We start from the raw sequence: 16,830 nt of genomic DNA, 5'->3' as shown, positions 1-16,830 counted from the left end.
CATGAACAATAATTCTATAGTCTGATTTTTTAATTAATATTGCACTATGGAGGAAATTTCTTCTCCTTCTATATCATCCTTGAAATAAAAGATTAAAAAAAACTATATAAGTACGTCGTCGAGCAATTCAAAAAGGAACATACCTGACAAATTCCATGAAAATCTATTGCCGCGTTTCACCGTAAATGAGGAACAAACATACTTACATAAAAAAAATAAATAATTACAATACCTCACATCGCTCGGTCAATTAATAAGTTCCAGCTTATTATTATCGTCAATCCACGTTCCAGCACAGAAATGAAAGACTGTGCATTATTACAAGAGACGTTTATTATTATTACTAGTAGTTCTGTGAACAGTAGACCTCGCGCAGTTATAAACCACAGCCTCCTCTAATATTGTCAATCAGAGTAAATTATATGGCTGTTTGGGTTGTTGTACCGACAATGCTAATAATTTGTTGTGAATGAACAACTATGCTACTATCATTGAAAGCTTACCGAGTTGAAAGCAGAGAAAAATCGGGAGAAAATACTATGCTACTTCAAGTTATCAATAATTGCATGCCTCATTGAATGCAATTAATAGTCCACACGACAGCTGATTTCTACCATGTTACATTGAGATATTAATTAATTGCATGCAATGATGCATGCAATTAATAATCCACTCGACAGCTGATTTATGATTAATTTATCCTATAGTCTGATTTCTACTGTAATATTGGCGTTCGAAGGAGACTCCTTTTCCTTTTATATTATCCTCTAACTACAAAATTTCAAAAACCTTATACAGTATATACGTCGACGCAAAATTCAAAAAGGAACATACTTTCTTGTCAAATTTCATGAAAATCTATTGCTGCGTTCCGCCGTAAATGCGGAACATAATATGTTTATGTTAATGTTATGTAATAATGTTAATGTTATGTTCATGTTATAATATGTTTATATTATAAACATTTAAACATAAAGACAAATGCAAAACCGTAGACTTGAATGTTAGACCTCACTTCAATCGGTCAATTAAAAGTACTACCTACTGTATAAATTATTATTCGTTTATAACTTTGTGGTTTCATGATTTTAAATTGGAGAATTTGGTGTTACAGTACTGACAATTCATGTACTGCTATTTCAGACCCCATTCTCCAAGCAGTCGTGGCCGAGTGGTTAAGGCGTCTGACTAGAAATCAGATTCCCTCTGGGAGCGTAGGTTCGAGTCCTACCGACTGCGATATTTTTTTGTCAGCTTTTTGGCATCACAGGAATAATAAGTATCTACCAATAGAATACATATTTAAGGTGCGTACAGATATACGCGCCGCGAACATGAGCAATTCACTTTTAATCAGCTGACTATATCTGTATTTTTATAGAAACTGTAAGATACAGATATAAAAAGCTTGGCATCAGCTGATTAAAAGTGAATAAATTGCTCATGTTCGCGGCGCGTAAATTTGTACGCACCTTTAGGTACCTTGGTATTAACGGGTATTATAATATGTAGCTTAGTCCTACCATAGAGAAACAAAGCGTAAGTAGATATCCCATGGTATAGGGAATTTATGTCGCAACTTTTACTGTTATCTCAAGCCGTTTACTGTCAATTATTGTCAATTTTTACTGTTTTGTTGGGGTGATAGTATATGAACAGCACAATTTGAGAGACTACCAGCATCACACAGCTGCATAGGAAAGAACTATGTGAACTATCGGCTTGGGATAACAGTAAAACTTGCGACATAAACGCCCTATACCATGGAATATCTACTAAATGCTATCGTTTCTCTATGGTCCTACCGACTGCGATATTTTTTTTCAAATTTTTGGCATCACAGGAATAATAAGTATTACTGTATATTAATGTGTAGGCCTGATGGAAGCTTCAAGTTCTTGAATTTAAACCGCAGTTGCATTATACTAGGAGAAAGTCTGGATCAGAAATGATTATAGAAGATATAAGACGTTAATCTTTCAAAATCATGTTTTTCTCAAAAAATCTTTTTCACTTGACTAAATGAGTGACAACATTGAACATTTCACAAAATTGTTCACTCTATACTATTCTAGTTCTAGCTGGTAGCAGTACTTTGAAAGATTAGAAACTTTGTTTAACAAGTGATATTAATTATGTACTTGAAAACAAGTAAGCTACCACTGTAAATATATAAATATGGCAATACCGTAAGAATGGGAGAGAAACGTTGTTACTTATTTGTGAACGTTGCATTTCAGATTGAGAATAAGATATACTCTGGTATACAAAAAATAACTCCCTATTTCCCCCTGAAAATCCATTCCTACCAATTACTAAACTGATATACTCCATAGAAAAAGTTATAAATTAATAATAATAAATAATTACACAAAACTATTTCTTGGATTCTTTATTGGGAAAACTCAAAACATTAATTTTGTAGGGTCAGCACATGCCTGACTGTGAGCTCTAGAAAAAACAAATTTGCAATATTCTAATATGCTGAGATAACAAAATGTTGGTTGAATGCACTAGTATTTATTTCCAATGATGAAAAATACTTTCTTTTCTATTCACACAATTTCTAACGAGAACAAAGGCAGAATCAAATGCATGTTGAATTTTTTATTGAACTATTGATGATGAAGAAAAAGCATGACAAAATCAGTGGCCGAATATAAATATTTCTTTATCAACCTATTATAATACCTGGAAAAATTTATTCTACTCTGATTTTCAAAATCAAAGTTTCACTTGAGTGCTTCGTTGCATGGTGTGAGTCATCTCATACTTAAATCTCCGGTTTCTGTTTCAGTTCAACATGTCACTTTACATCAGTAATTTACTCTCTCCCTCACACACCCCTCCTTCCCCTTTTGTAAGTGTGTGTCTTTTGAGATATCAGTTGTCTGGGTGCGGCACTTGGAATGAGGATGGATGCGATGCAAACAACCAAAGAAGAAGAAGACGAAGAAAATAGACATAAGAAGAAAAAGTGTACGGGCTTTGAGACGTTGAACACCTGCCTGCTTTTCCCACGCATTGGGCTCTCTCGGTGTGATTTACCCAACCCACGTGTCTATTTGCTGCCCTCCTCCCCCTCTCATCATGACCATCACCCACACACTCACCACCCTAGGAGACTGCACCATTATATTATCGGACGACTACTACCACTAAACTACTACTACTACTCCTACAACTAGGTCTGCTATTACTATAGACCCACTCCACCATTATACCGCTAAGATTACTACAGCTTCTTTCTTTATCGACTGAATTTTTCGTTCCCTCCAAAATCGTCCTCATCTCTCTTGAGACTGAGAAGACAGCTAACTCCACACACGTCTGGTCGTTACAGCCACGCACACAAGCACACACACGCACACACACACTCTACCTGCCATGCGGGCTGTTTGAGGCTGTTTCAGGCCACACCACAGAAAAGATTGATTTCCTTCCGTTTATTAACAAAATCCATCAGTGTATGTCAACTAGGGTTTTCAGCAGTTTATCAGGTTACAGAAAAATGTTGTTTTTATGTTATATTGGAGAAGCATTACTGAATGAGTATTACGGGAATTAAGGTGAAAGGTTACCTATAGTAACATGTTATTGGTAACTTGCATTCATAAATCACTACAGAGTCATCCCACATCATTGAATTGCCATATTGAGCATGACTATGGTTGGCAATGAATTTGAGAATACGCCGGCTGATGACCATTAGATCAAGCCGTAAATGTGTAAATGATAATAATTTTTTCATTTTGTATTTTTAATGTAAAGGAGATAGAAATCATTTCACCTTTCTATGCCAAACTATTCTCCAGAAAGCTGCGCACAGACGTATGCGTCACGAACACGCGCATTTCGCTTTTTATCAGCTGATATTTTTCATACTCATTCAGCTATACAGTTATAATAAGCATAGAATCAGCTAATGAAAAGTGAAATGCCCGTGTTCGTCGCACATCGGTTTGTACGCACTTTTATAGGCTATTGTTCACACCCTATCTTTGTATCGTATCATATACTGTCCATATTGTTTTCTATATATTTAAATACGACATTCTAATCTATTTCTGTAAGTTTAAAGATGAATTGAATAAGAAATGATCTGCATTATTCTAAGCTAGTAAACAAAAGAGTTGATTTTTAAGAATATAAGTATATATATCCCCAATCCATCAGCACAGTAAGTTTATCCAACTGTATTGTAAGTGGGAATTTTTTTAATCTGGGTGATCCTTTCTGAAAATTTATCATTGACGAAATTATATTTTGTTTTAAATACGAGACTAAGACGCCCTGAAAACAATGGTGCCTGATGACAAGGGTGAAGGTCCCAAGTTGAGACATTTGATAAGTTCAATCTGAACTGAACTTTTATGAAACGCTGATATTGATACCTGTCTGTTGATAAGTACGTCATAAGCTCTTCTGACCCTGAACTTTGAGAGAACTCTGTCAGCATGTCAATCACGGTGTATGAGTTGTGATGAGGAAGAAGTCTCTCTCTAGTTGAGAAAATGATCCTCAACAATATTGTAAAAGATCAGCACAATGAAAATTTATGTTTAAATTCAATCGCTACGCATACTTTAATAAAAATAACAGTAAGATTATGCGAATAGATAAGGTCAAGTATTATAGTAAAATTATGAAATCAAATTTATGGTTTGGAAACGATTTCAGGTTTATCTAGAGGTTTTGATTCGTGCTGTAAAATATAGACTTAGTTACGCTAGATTCAAATAGTAATAATTATGTGAAGCTCATATTCCATCGAGCAACAATAATCAAAAATATTATTTGTCAGATAAGTGCTCAAGATACGATAATTTTCCAAGTTCTTACTAATCCGTTGAGTAGTTATATATAGTATTGTAATGTCGATTAGTATGATAAAAAGATAATAATATGGACAACAAAGAATCACGTGATCTCATGTAGCCTATTCCCTGTCCTGGAAGAGCAGGAGAAAATTATTGTACTTTACAGCTACTTTGAGATTTGCAGGTATTTCTATTATAATGACACTGCTAATAACTAAGTTTTTCTATAACGGATACAGTTACATTATACATCACACATCTTAAAATGATTCACGTTACTTTTTTTCTTCATGGTATTTTTCATCGGTTATTTACTGATTTTGGAATTGATCATGTAGTTTTTGGGTTGTAAGATATTCAACCTGAGTGTATGATCAACATAGATGAGAATTGAATTTTTGAATGAATCAAAATATACTAGATTACTAGATGTCATTTTCATTTATTCGCTATTTTCATTTCTGAATTAAATACAGTACATCATTGGCAGTATTGCTTTATAGCTGACGAACCAACTGGAAGCATTTGTTTGCAATTTTTCGTGATATTGAATCTTTCCATTGAAGAGAATTTCCTCAAATTGCACAATACCAATTCCATCTCAAACCTCCATAATTGGAGTTCCAAATTGCAAAACTAATGAATATCAACAGATTCACGATACTCCAACAAAATCGCAATACATAAATACAGCATTTCTGGACTGCTGATATAGTACAATATCACGTTATTATAAACCCCATACGATGAATAATATAATCCAATTATAATTAAATTATTACTGTTTGCTTCAAATATTTGTCACTATCAAATACAATAATGATCATTTATAGTGTTCCATTAATAGCCGTATAACTTTTGCTGAGTTATTATTCATACTAATAAAAATGAGCATACTGTGGCTTTCTTCGGTTATAGTATGGTGAAGGGTGAAGTGTTCAAGGTGTAGATAATTTATTATAATTATTACTGCTTGCAATCCTTAGGTCTCCCACCAATCAAACCAGAAACCAGACAAATACCATTTCTGTTATACTGTGAAATATTAGACCATATCCTATTATAATTACAAATGAAATAGACAACTTCAATAGCCTGTACAAAATTAAACTGGTGTATTTCAACATAGTAAGTGATATAGGTTTGTAGGGAATTTCTTAAAGTTTATGTTGGTAGAACTGTTGCTGGCTATTGTTGGCTGCTCCGTGTTACAACAGCCAGTTTAGTTTAGCAATATGGCCGCTACTCAAGTGGAGAAAGCTTATTGTGTTCTTGAATTAGCCAAAACAAACTCTGTTACTGTTGTGCAGCGTCATTTCAGAACAAAATACGGTAAACCACCACCAACAAGGCAATCAATTTATGACTGGTATGAACGTTTTGAAAGCAGTGGATGTGTGTGTAAGAAGAAGAGTACTGGAAGACCTTCTGTTACAGAAGAAAAAATTGATAGTGTTCGTGATGTTTTTGTACGAAGTTCAGGAAAATCGACTAGATCAGCGAGTTTAGAATTGCAAATTCCTCAACCTACTGTGTGGAAAATTCTGCGGAAACGTTTGAAAATGACACCTTATAAATTGCAGTTAGTACAAAGTTTAAATGACAATGATAAAGTTGTACGTAAAAATTTTTGTCAAGAGATGCAACATTGTCTTGAAAATGACGACACATTGTTTAATCGCCTAATTTTCAGTGATGAATGCACTTTTCACATTAGTGGAAAAGTTAACAGACATAATGTACGAGTATGGGGAACAGAAAACCCAAGAGAGACTGTACAGCATATACGCGATTCTCCTAAAGTGAACGTGTTTTGCGCTTTATCTTGTGAAAAGGTTTATGGGCCTTTCTTCTTCCAAGAACCATCAGTAACCGGAAGAATTTATCTGGACATGTTAACCGAATGGTTAATGCCTCAACTCCATGAAGATAGTTGTAACTTCATTTTTGTACAAGATGGAGCTCCGCCTCACTGATACTCAGACGTCAGAGGGTATCTGGATGAACATCTTCCTAGACGATGGATCGGCCGTGCAAGTGAGGAAAACGTTGTGTTTCAGCCGTGGCCACCTCGTAGTGCGGACCTAACGCCCTGCGACTTTTTCTTGTGGGGCTATGTAAAAGACAGACTTTTCGTACCACCGCTTCCTGTTGATATCGATGATCTTAAACAACGAATCACAAATGCTCTTGCTACAGTTAACCGTGAGATGCTTAGTCGTGTGTGGTCAGAATTTGACTACCGTGTTGATATCTATCGTGTTGCGAATGGTGCACACATTGAACATCTGTAAATTTTCAATAAAAACTTCAAGAATTCTTCTATGTAATCATGTAAGTAATGATCTAAACTTTTAAATAATAAATACTCTACAAGCTATTCAAACTGTCTATTTCATTTGTAATCACCCGGTATTAAGCGAGCAATTTCTGTATATCTGTTTATATTTTTCTATTTTTATATCTGGTTATCTGGCTATCTGGTTATATGGTTATTTATGTTCAACGGATCTCGAAAACGGCTCTAACGATTTTCACGAAATTTGGAATAGAGTAGGTTTATGATATCAAAATTCGATTGCACTAGGTCTCATCCCTGGTAAAACTCGCTGAAGGACATGAAAAGGATAATTCATCCTTGGAAAAACAGATGATGATTTCGTCGTCTGTCGATAACAGAAGATGCGTGTGCCTGTGTGGGAGATCAGCTGTGTAATCAATTAGCTTACTGTATCTCACGAGAAATCTAGAAATGATTTGATCAAAATACAGCAATCTGATTTTTTCACATGGGATGGTATATAGCAGACTAATAAAATTACTAAATTCAGATTAATATCAGTTCGAAATAGTCATCAGTGTTAGATAATAACATTTATTATTGCTCTTCTATATCACAATAGCTTCAAGTTGGGAATGAGGATTACCTCATTCTAGTCATTATAGTAGTGACTCTACTCTATATTATCTCTATTATAGCTTCTCTCTAATTAGCTTTACAGAAACTAGTGTGATATTAGTTTGTACAAAATTAAAAGTTGTTGAAAACTATTGAAATATCAAAGTACAATGATCATTATAGATGATATTTCTAAAGTGAGAAAAGTCCATATTCTCTGTGAATAATGGTGCTTAATGATGCTTATGATATTGAGGCATAATGTGACATTGTTTTGAGATGTGGTGAAAGGGTTGACTGGTACATTGATTGGTACATGAGCTGTCAATAGAGCCGCGGGTTGTGGCATGTGGCGATGTGGCGCGACCGGGCAGGGCAGCGTTTGGCGTGTGTTGGTCGCGAGGCAGGTGCGTGCTAGCTGCTAGCTCAGTGGGAGCTGCTCTCCAAAGCCTTTCCCACGGTTTGCTTCAGCTCGAGCCACCGAGCATCTGCCGCACTTCCTACTACTACTCTACTACTACTACTGCACACGAGCTGCTCACGTTTCACTCGCTCATTCTCTCTCTCTCTCGCATCATTCATCGACTCCTCCTTCGCCGATCTTTACCGTCTTTCGAAAACGTTTCCCGCTCAATCTTGAGACGAATCAGCGCCAACGGTCATCACCGCTAGACTACCTGGCCTAGAAAACGGCAAATAAATTACTGTCGAACCGTTTGGTGACGAACGGTGCCAAATTGGAGGATGTTGATGGAACAGAGGAATCGGGGAAATGAGTGTGGAAGAAGTGAGGCACAATGCAACTGAAATTCATCTGCTATTGTGACATCTTGCGCCTGTCAATCCTTTCACAACGTTCAGCATTGATTAGTCATTCTCTATCCTTCCTCTTCCTGATTCAATCCATAAATAGAAAATAATATAGGAGTTGATATCAAATTGGATTGTTTTGAATAGTTTAAGTATGTTTACAGTACTATTTTCATCGAATTTCAATCTTTAAAACAATGAAACTAAATGAAAACAAAATTCAGATGGAAATTCCATCTATCTGTTTACCCTGTTGTCAATATTTGCAGTAGCAGGAGTCTTCGGGGAGATTTACAGCATTTAATTTGGTTTTTCGTTTAATAGTAATAATTGAAAACATATTGATCATGATATTAAATTGTCAACTATTTATTAATTGGTTTACACTTTCATAATTGTCCAGGAGTGGAAGAAGGAAAATGTTGAAATTTGATTGAAAATTATTATTATTATTATTACAGTTAATTCTATTTTTCATCATTGGAAATAAATTACAATCAGGAACAAGGAATTTATAAGAATCGCAGAATAAGAGTTTCCAGGTGATTACTTTGTATTTCATAGATTGCATTGCATTACTGGTACAAAAAATATTGAGAATACATAGGCCTCCTCCAATTCATACATACTTTAGTGTCATACACTGGAAAAGCATGGCACTGTACGCGTGTGCATGGGATTGTAGGCCCTAAACATAAACTTATGCAATCATAGAGAGTCAAATCAAATCAACCACATCGTTTAACCATAGAGTGTAAGTGAAGAATTGAGTGGTATTTTTATCAATTACCACAATCTTGAACCATGGAAGATCGCAACCCCCTAGTTCATTTAAAAACCTATAATATCCGATTAACTATTCATGGATCGAGTATCAATGTTGAACCCATTGCATACTTGATAAAAGATTCAATTTGTCAACGGTTGTAGACGCATTTATCTATATAGTCTCCCCTGCACCTGACGTAGAGTAAAAAAGCGCCTCTTTCACTTTTGTCCTGTAATAATTGTACTTGTTCCTCTTACGATTGAATCACTCCAGGAGAGGAGGCAGAAAGCCTATTTTGGTTATTGGGGTCAGAGTTTTGGCGAGGGTTGGTAGCATGTCCCCTTTTTCGAGGTGCGTATTGCAATAGGCAAACAAGCCTGCAAGTGCGTCTCCCTTCCTTGTTTCAACGTTCACTACCCTCTCTCACTTCCCCTTCCGAGCACTTGCACCCAACGACAAGTGCATCCCTTGTCCATTCATGAAAACAGACCAATCGGATCATGTGTCTGCCGTATATACAGTATGTGAATATAGAACCATGACCTGGTTCATCCCACAGTACAATACTACAATAGTAGTTCAATTACTTCACGATAAAGAGGGAATCAACTTTTCATTCAATTTGATTGTCTCAATTCAATCGCCTAAACCTTATTGTTGTCTTATGATGCTTGCGTAAATTTTATGTACTGCTTAATGTGATACTGTTTTTAGTCAAACTGATATTAAGCTACTCTTTCGAAAGATTAAAATTTATTCAATACAAAGCACACAATGTAAATCAAAATACAGAAATAATACAATCAAAACTACTATATACTCAGTCTATAGTTATTCATAACACTCAGAACAGATTAGGAATACGGTATGGTGACAATACTGGAAAGCAATGTATATGGGAAATATAATAGTAGAATAATGGTAAATTTTGTTTCATTCTCGTATTCGAAGACATAAGTTGAAAAGAAAGATGCAAGAAATTGCAATGGATTTTTGATATATGATTGTGTATTGAACCTAGGCTATTATTGGCATGATTCATATGAGATTGACCGATATGCTTGCTACGTTAATTATTTTGTTGCGGTTGAGACTCCATTTCTAGTCATGTTTGTAAACTAAATTGCATTTAATATGAATGGGATGACATTGGAAAGATTATTATTCAAAGTATCGCCTTGAGTTTGTAGAGTGACTGACTTTCCTTATAAGATTGTAATACTTTTCTATTAATTGTTTTGCAAAATATTCATTTGACAATAATTTGTCTGCGAGTTATCATGAATTAAAATTTTTCCAATCGATTTTAATAAATACGAACCATATGGATAAAATGAGAAAGTTGAAAATTATTAAACATACATGGACCAATGTATAGTTGAGCAATGGGAGGAACATTCAATTTTATGAAAATAAAATCTATGTAGCCTATTCTAGATAATATACCTTCCTATTTGTTGGAGAAGTGATGGTGCATGCATTAATATGTATTTGAATATTACATAAAGTGTGAAGCAAAATTAGTATTTCAGAAAAGCATATCTAACTGAATTACTTATCATTATGAATAGCATTTTTCGATTGAACTTTGAAGGGGCTCTATGATGCAAATAAACAGTGAATGAGCTTCAATTGTTTTTTAATAGATTAGAAAATATTTTGTTCCTCTGGATTTCAAATAGTAATATTCTAAATTCTCAGGCCCACATTTCCTACTTATAAAAGATTGTACAAAAACATGCATTGGTTGTAACGTTTTTCGAAAAAAGCATAGTCGGGTGTGCCCTTCAAAGAATGAGATTAACGGTCGCAAAGGGATCAGAGATTCTATTTATTGATACGAAATCGAAAGTTCCACCTGATCAGAGGGTGAAATGAGGGGTGAAGGCGGCGTTGGAGGGGAGATGGACGACTATAAATGCTGGGTTTCAAACTCACAGGTTGTCAGAGGCCTTCGAGCATCCGAGCCAAGCGCATCATCAGAGCAGCATCACCGCCTCCACGATCTCATATCCGTCCACCATCTTCATCTTCATCCACCAGCATGTGCAGGCGTGCCCATTCTCCACCCCCTGCCATATCACAGCCACACATTTCAGTACAGGTAATTGGAATTTCAAATATGTTAAAATATTGAATAATGAACTCAATTAGAAGTGAGGTGTAGATAAATAGAGAATACCATGCACATTTTGTCATATTGATCTGCTTTGTCCAATACATTATCATACATAATGTATCTTGGATGTTTATCAATAAAAATTGTTGTAGCTCTCTGATTCACGTTTATATTCTAGACCATACTTTATTGGTTCATTCACCGATTATGATAGAATATTTATTTGCCATGGATACAATAATAATATTATAATGCAAGAAAAAATCCATGAATCGTCATTACAATGAGATAATGTGTCAATATTAATTATTCATGTCAACGATAATAGTAATATTGTTGATAGAGATTTAATAGAGGCAAGCTGAAAAAGTAGTAAAATTTGATAAAATGTTGAATATAATATCATACACTGATGAATAAATTTATAGTTCCAATAATTAGGCTGTGGAATACTCCACAATTAACCTTGTAGTGAATAAACTAGGTCAAATATTATGCAATACAGCAAAATATATTTCCAATGTCAGTAGCAAAATATTATTTCAAACAAAACAGTAACTTGAAGTTTCTGTCAATATAAGCACAGTCATCAGTCATTTCTGATGAATGCAGTAGCAAATTTGAAAGAAAAGAAATGGGCATATCTGATATAGATATCATCAGAATGTCGCATATCATGCATTGTCCGTCCATCCAATAATTGGAATTCGAATTTAATTCATTCCAAAACAACACAACCAAAAATACACTTCATAGCTTCAAATACACATGATAAGCTTTTTTAGATTTGAGACAACTTTCGGTAGGCCATATCAATCACCCCCCTCTCCACACTCCACCCCACTGAGAGAAGCACAATAATTTACATCAATAATATAAAAGTAGACTACAATTGAGTGATATCACTCTTACGAAATGACAGGAAAAATACTCGCAACTCTAAAAATTTGAACTGATAACAAACTTTGCTAAAGACAAATTGATTCCTGCTCTTATTTGAATTGTTATCCTTGGTATCTACCTGTTCGCTGTGTGCCCTTGATTAGATGTGGGCAAAACAGAAAACACATAACAGAACCGACTGAAATTGATCAGCTCGCGAATAATGTAGGTCAGTAAGGTGAATGCAGGCAGAATGCAGGTGCTGCAATGTGCAAGTGAACTTGTTGGAATGATGAAGGTAGCCGCTGAACAGGTGCCACTGCAAGTGCATGCTTGTTAGCCTGCTTCAAGTACAAGACAGCCATCGCTATCATTAGTATTCAATCCAGTTACCAAATTCGCAAATTTGTAACACCGTATTTCATGCAGCAAATAGGAGAACCCGTTTTGATCAAGTGTGTAATTTCCAGTTCTTGTCTGAACTACAGAATCAGCGGTTGAGAGTTGCAGGCATAAATGATGATGATGATGATGGCGGGTAGAGAAATTGAAAGAAATCTGATTGCAAGATAAATTAGTTGAATAAAATGAAAGAGAAAAGTGATCAGTGAAAAATTGAAAATGTATTACTGCAAATCACTTTTTATTTATTTATTCAACAAAGACAAAAACACATAATCATAAAATGATTTGAAATGGAAACAGACTTATAGCCTTCATTAGATATCCCAATATTAACATCCCCCTATGCATGTGATAGTCATCATTCAATACTTTCTTTGAAATGTTTATAAGCATAATGATCACTGCGTTAGCATATAGTTGGATGATGCTTCATCAACTTTGATTAACTCCTGCCGAAACAGTATTCCGAATTAATCAAATACCGCCAATGCATCACTTCATCCTATTTCAGCACTCGCACACAATCTTGTTGTCCAGCAAAACTATTAACTTATTTCAAATCATAAGATTAGAATGTTAAACCAGAGTCAAAGCTCAGAAGATACTTGTAGAAAAACGTAGCATTAAACATATTCCATCCCATATTTTTACCGAAAATTAATTGTTATATCCATTTTGCTGTGTTTCAGGTTAAACGCCCCTGCCTGGTTCGCAAATTGGTCGGGTCAGCCCGAATCAACCTGAACGACTATTGGAAAGTTCTGGAGGCGACGATGGATCCGCACGCAAATAATTGCGAGAACGAGAACATCGACAACGAGAGGAAAATGGCGAATCTTCGTATCAAGGACACCACCAACGATCGGGTAGCTACCTCCAATCAGTCCTTGGTGTCGACAACGAAGATGTAGCACCGAACTCCTGATCAGGGGGAAACAATCCTATTGCTTCACACATCAGGGTTCATCATAGCCTACTCCTCTTTCTTCTGTATGAATGTGAGTATCAGGTGAATGATCCTAGTACTTTTTCAAAAAATTATTTGAAGCAATGACATCACAAAATGATTGTAATCTACAGTACTCCAATGCAGTAAACTTCAAAGTAATCGTCTAGCTCTCCAAAACTATCACTCCACAGTTCTATAGAATCCATCATTCCATTCGAACAATATTTTCTCTATTCGACAATAAACTATAAATTGGTTTAATAATAATATTCCATAGATGGTTGGATATAACAATATTGTGAGTTCATCCGACAATGAACTATAGATTGGTTCAATAATAATATTTCATAAATGGTTTAAAATAACAATATTGTGTTGTACAAAAATAACATACATAATAGAATTTATGAGCTATCAGCTTTGAAGGTCGTTAGGGGTATGATTGAATTTCTCACATTGTCTTCCATTAGATAAGATTAATCATAGGAATGGGTAGAATTACTTCAATAAAATCACTAGCTGTCTTCCAAGCATTTAAGTTAGAATAACATTTTTTGTAATTAGATGTTATTATTATTATTAAATTAGTTTGATATAATTAGTTGAGAACCAAAATAATTATATAGAATTAACACCAGCAATATTTTTTTCAATTTATGAATTTGTTCATAAAAATTTGCTAATGTTGCTTTACAACATTCTATCGTTTTATTTATGGAATCAATTTTTTGATGTGGTGGAGGATTATTATTGTTAGTGAATGATGCATACGGTTCTCCACTAACAATAATGATTCACCACTTCAAAATTTTGATTTCATGAATGTAATGATGATTTGGGGTGAATTTTCTGAGCAAATTAATATATTTGATATATTGCTGGTGTTAATTTTAGATATTTCTCAGATAGGCCGATTGTGTAAGATAATAAGTGAATTTTAGTTAACTTCTTATAAGATTGGGAGGATTGAATATTTTTATATAATTGGACATACTTTTAGAATGATCCACAGATTGAAATGTAGATTCTGGATATCTAGATTTAAACGATCAGTACTTGTAAGGAATCAATGTCTTCCAGTTATTATATTGATATTTTAGAATTATGTAGTATGATTTCTATTTGTTTTGTGACTCAATTGAAGAATAGTAGATGAATTACTGAGAATGATTGCAATCCAAATATAATTATAACTCAAATTAAGTCTTGCAATTATCAATTCTGCTGAAATCAATATCTAATTCAGAAAAGTAGTCCATTGATGAACTCACGTAATATCGTCTAAATTACTTTTCACTAAACTCCATCCATTACAAATCAACAATACACTCGATAGACTGGTCTATTCTATTCTATGAGAATCTAGTTCCATTCAGTAGTATGGACTTACTTGGCAAGTGATTTGATCCATGAATAAAAGATTGAATTCTCATCTCAGAACGAACTTATTGTGCCATGATTGAGTTTCAAAACAGTGTTGGTTAGAAGCTTTAATTGTATTTTTAATGATATGGTAGCGTATGATATGAGTAGCAATTAAGGAAACCCAATGGTCTTTCATTAGTAGCAAGAAGTTTAGAATAGTTTGGAGAGCACCAAATATCCAAGCAATCTCGTCGGATTAAATAATTTTAAACAAAACTGAACCCTTGATAGAGCAAGTAGTTGATGGCTACATTAGTGATTTTAGATTCCGTTTTTAGATTCCGTGATATTTTTCTCATTTGAAATTAAATGGCCGAATAGATAATACTTGTTCTCAATAATTGGATTTGAAAATGCAACACTACTTAATAATAAAAATGGTGCTCTCCGCATTTTTCTGTGATATAGTTATAGCAAGTGGATTTTATATTTCTATCGATAAGTTTTTTTGTACTCAGGTAGTTTGAAAGTAGTATTTTGAATTTTTATTGATGATTTCTTAGCGATTTGCTCTGGAATCAGAACAGCTTTCATGAATATCATAGTTTTATGTGATTTTTGTGTAGAATAGGTAGAATTTAGAAATATATCTCTGATCCTTATATTTTCCCATGAAATCATGCATGAAGAATTGAAAATCAAAGTTATAATGTTTATACTTTTTTTACATAAATTGGATCGAGTATTGAGTATACTACATAAAAAACCTGTGATAAAATGCTTTATTTAGTTTTATATTTATTAATTCGTATTGAATACTGCCTAGGATAAGGTTTAATTTAGGTATAGAATTGATTTGTAACAATTTATTCTTATCGTTTTGTTAAAAAATGTGTAGTATACTGTAACTATATAACCATATTTATATAGTTACTGTAGTCTAGTAGTTTTATAGGAGGGTCGATTTCAACCACAACTCAATTTATCGATTTAATCAGATATAATTAATTTACTCGTACATTTCACTTGTATATTTTTTATTGCGACTTGTATTCTCTAAACATGTAATTGTATGATTGTAGATAGTAATTAGTATGTAGTTTTTATAAAAGTTTGTAAGTATTCTTATATTTTCTTAAAATAAATGATTTCAACAATATGCCTCATGTTTTTCATAAAGTATCTCTTTTCCGAGAATTCATTGCTCATTAACTTCTCAAACAAGAATATTTCTTGTTTGTAATCTGTAAAGATTACTTGTTGAGTTCAAAAATTAGAGCTCCTAGAGTATCAAATTAAAAATGATCTATGAGTTTGTGAATACATAGATATTGGTGTACATCACTGCTGCAGTCTATTGCTGAGTTGTCAATTCCATAGTAAGTGGCCAACGGTCAGTCTTATGATAATTATGTTATGCAAAATAACTGTGAATCTTCAAATGAATCAGAAGATGGGTCACATTGAAATATTTATTCAATCTTTGAAGCAATAGGATACTTATTAACTAAATTCCCTCACCAATGTGAAAAAGCATTCAAGAGAGAATCCCTTCTTAAACAACAAATTTCGTTTTTTCTAATTGAGGTGTCTGTTCACTTCTACCGTTCAAAGGGAAATGGACCTTATAATGATGTTGACAAAGAAATGAGCTAGAATAATAACCTACATTTCGAAGGAAAATTTGACTTAAATTGTAAAATGAAAATATAATTCAATGTAATATAAAAAATAGGTAAATGTGGATAAAAAGTCAATATATTATCTATTCAAACTGGTATGGTAATCATTTAGATACTGTATCTCAGATTA

At 34.0% G+C, this 16,830-nt stretch overlaps 1 protein-coding gene and 1 non-coding gene across 2 annotated transcripts; both read left to right on the top strand.

The window, feature by feature from the left end:
- The first annotated feature begins 1,157 nt into the window (after nucleotides 1–1,157).
- Nucleotides 1,158–1,239, top strand: Trnas-aga. The gene has a single exon. It is a non-coding gene; the product is annotated as a tRNA-Ser (tRNA).
- Nucleotides 1,240–11,165: 9,926 nt separating this feature from the next.
- Nucleotides 11,166–16,177, top strand: LOC111053881. The gene is made up of 2 exons (XM_022340813.2): nucleotides 11,166–11,402; nucleotides 13,394–16,177. Exons 1-2 carry the CDS (start codon nucleotides 11,217–11,219, stop codon nucleotides 13,613–13,615), a joined length of 408 nt encoding a protein of 135 aa, XP_022196505.2. The 5' UTR covers nucleotides 11,166–11,216; the 3' UTR covers nucleotides 13,616–16,177.
- Nucleotides 16,178–16,830: the final 653 nt, after the last annotated feature.

Source organism: Nilaparvata lugens, chromosome 1 (assembly GCF_014356525.2).
Source record: "Nilaparvata lugens isolate BPH chromosome 1, ASM1435652v1, whole genome shotgun sequence".
Lineage (NCBI taxonomy): Eukaryota > Metazoa > Arthropoda > Insecta > Hemiptera > Delphacidae > Nilaparvata > Nilaparvata lugens.
The sequence above is the reverse complement of the archived record's forward strand: the minus strand, read 5'-3'. Positions and strand labels throughout refer to the sequence as shown.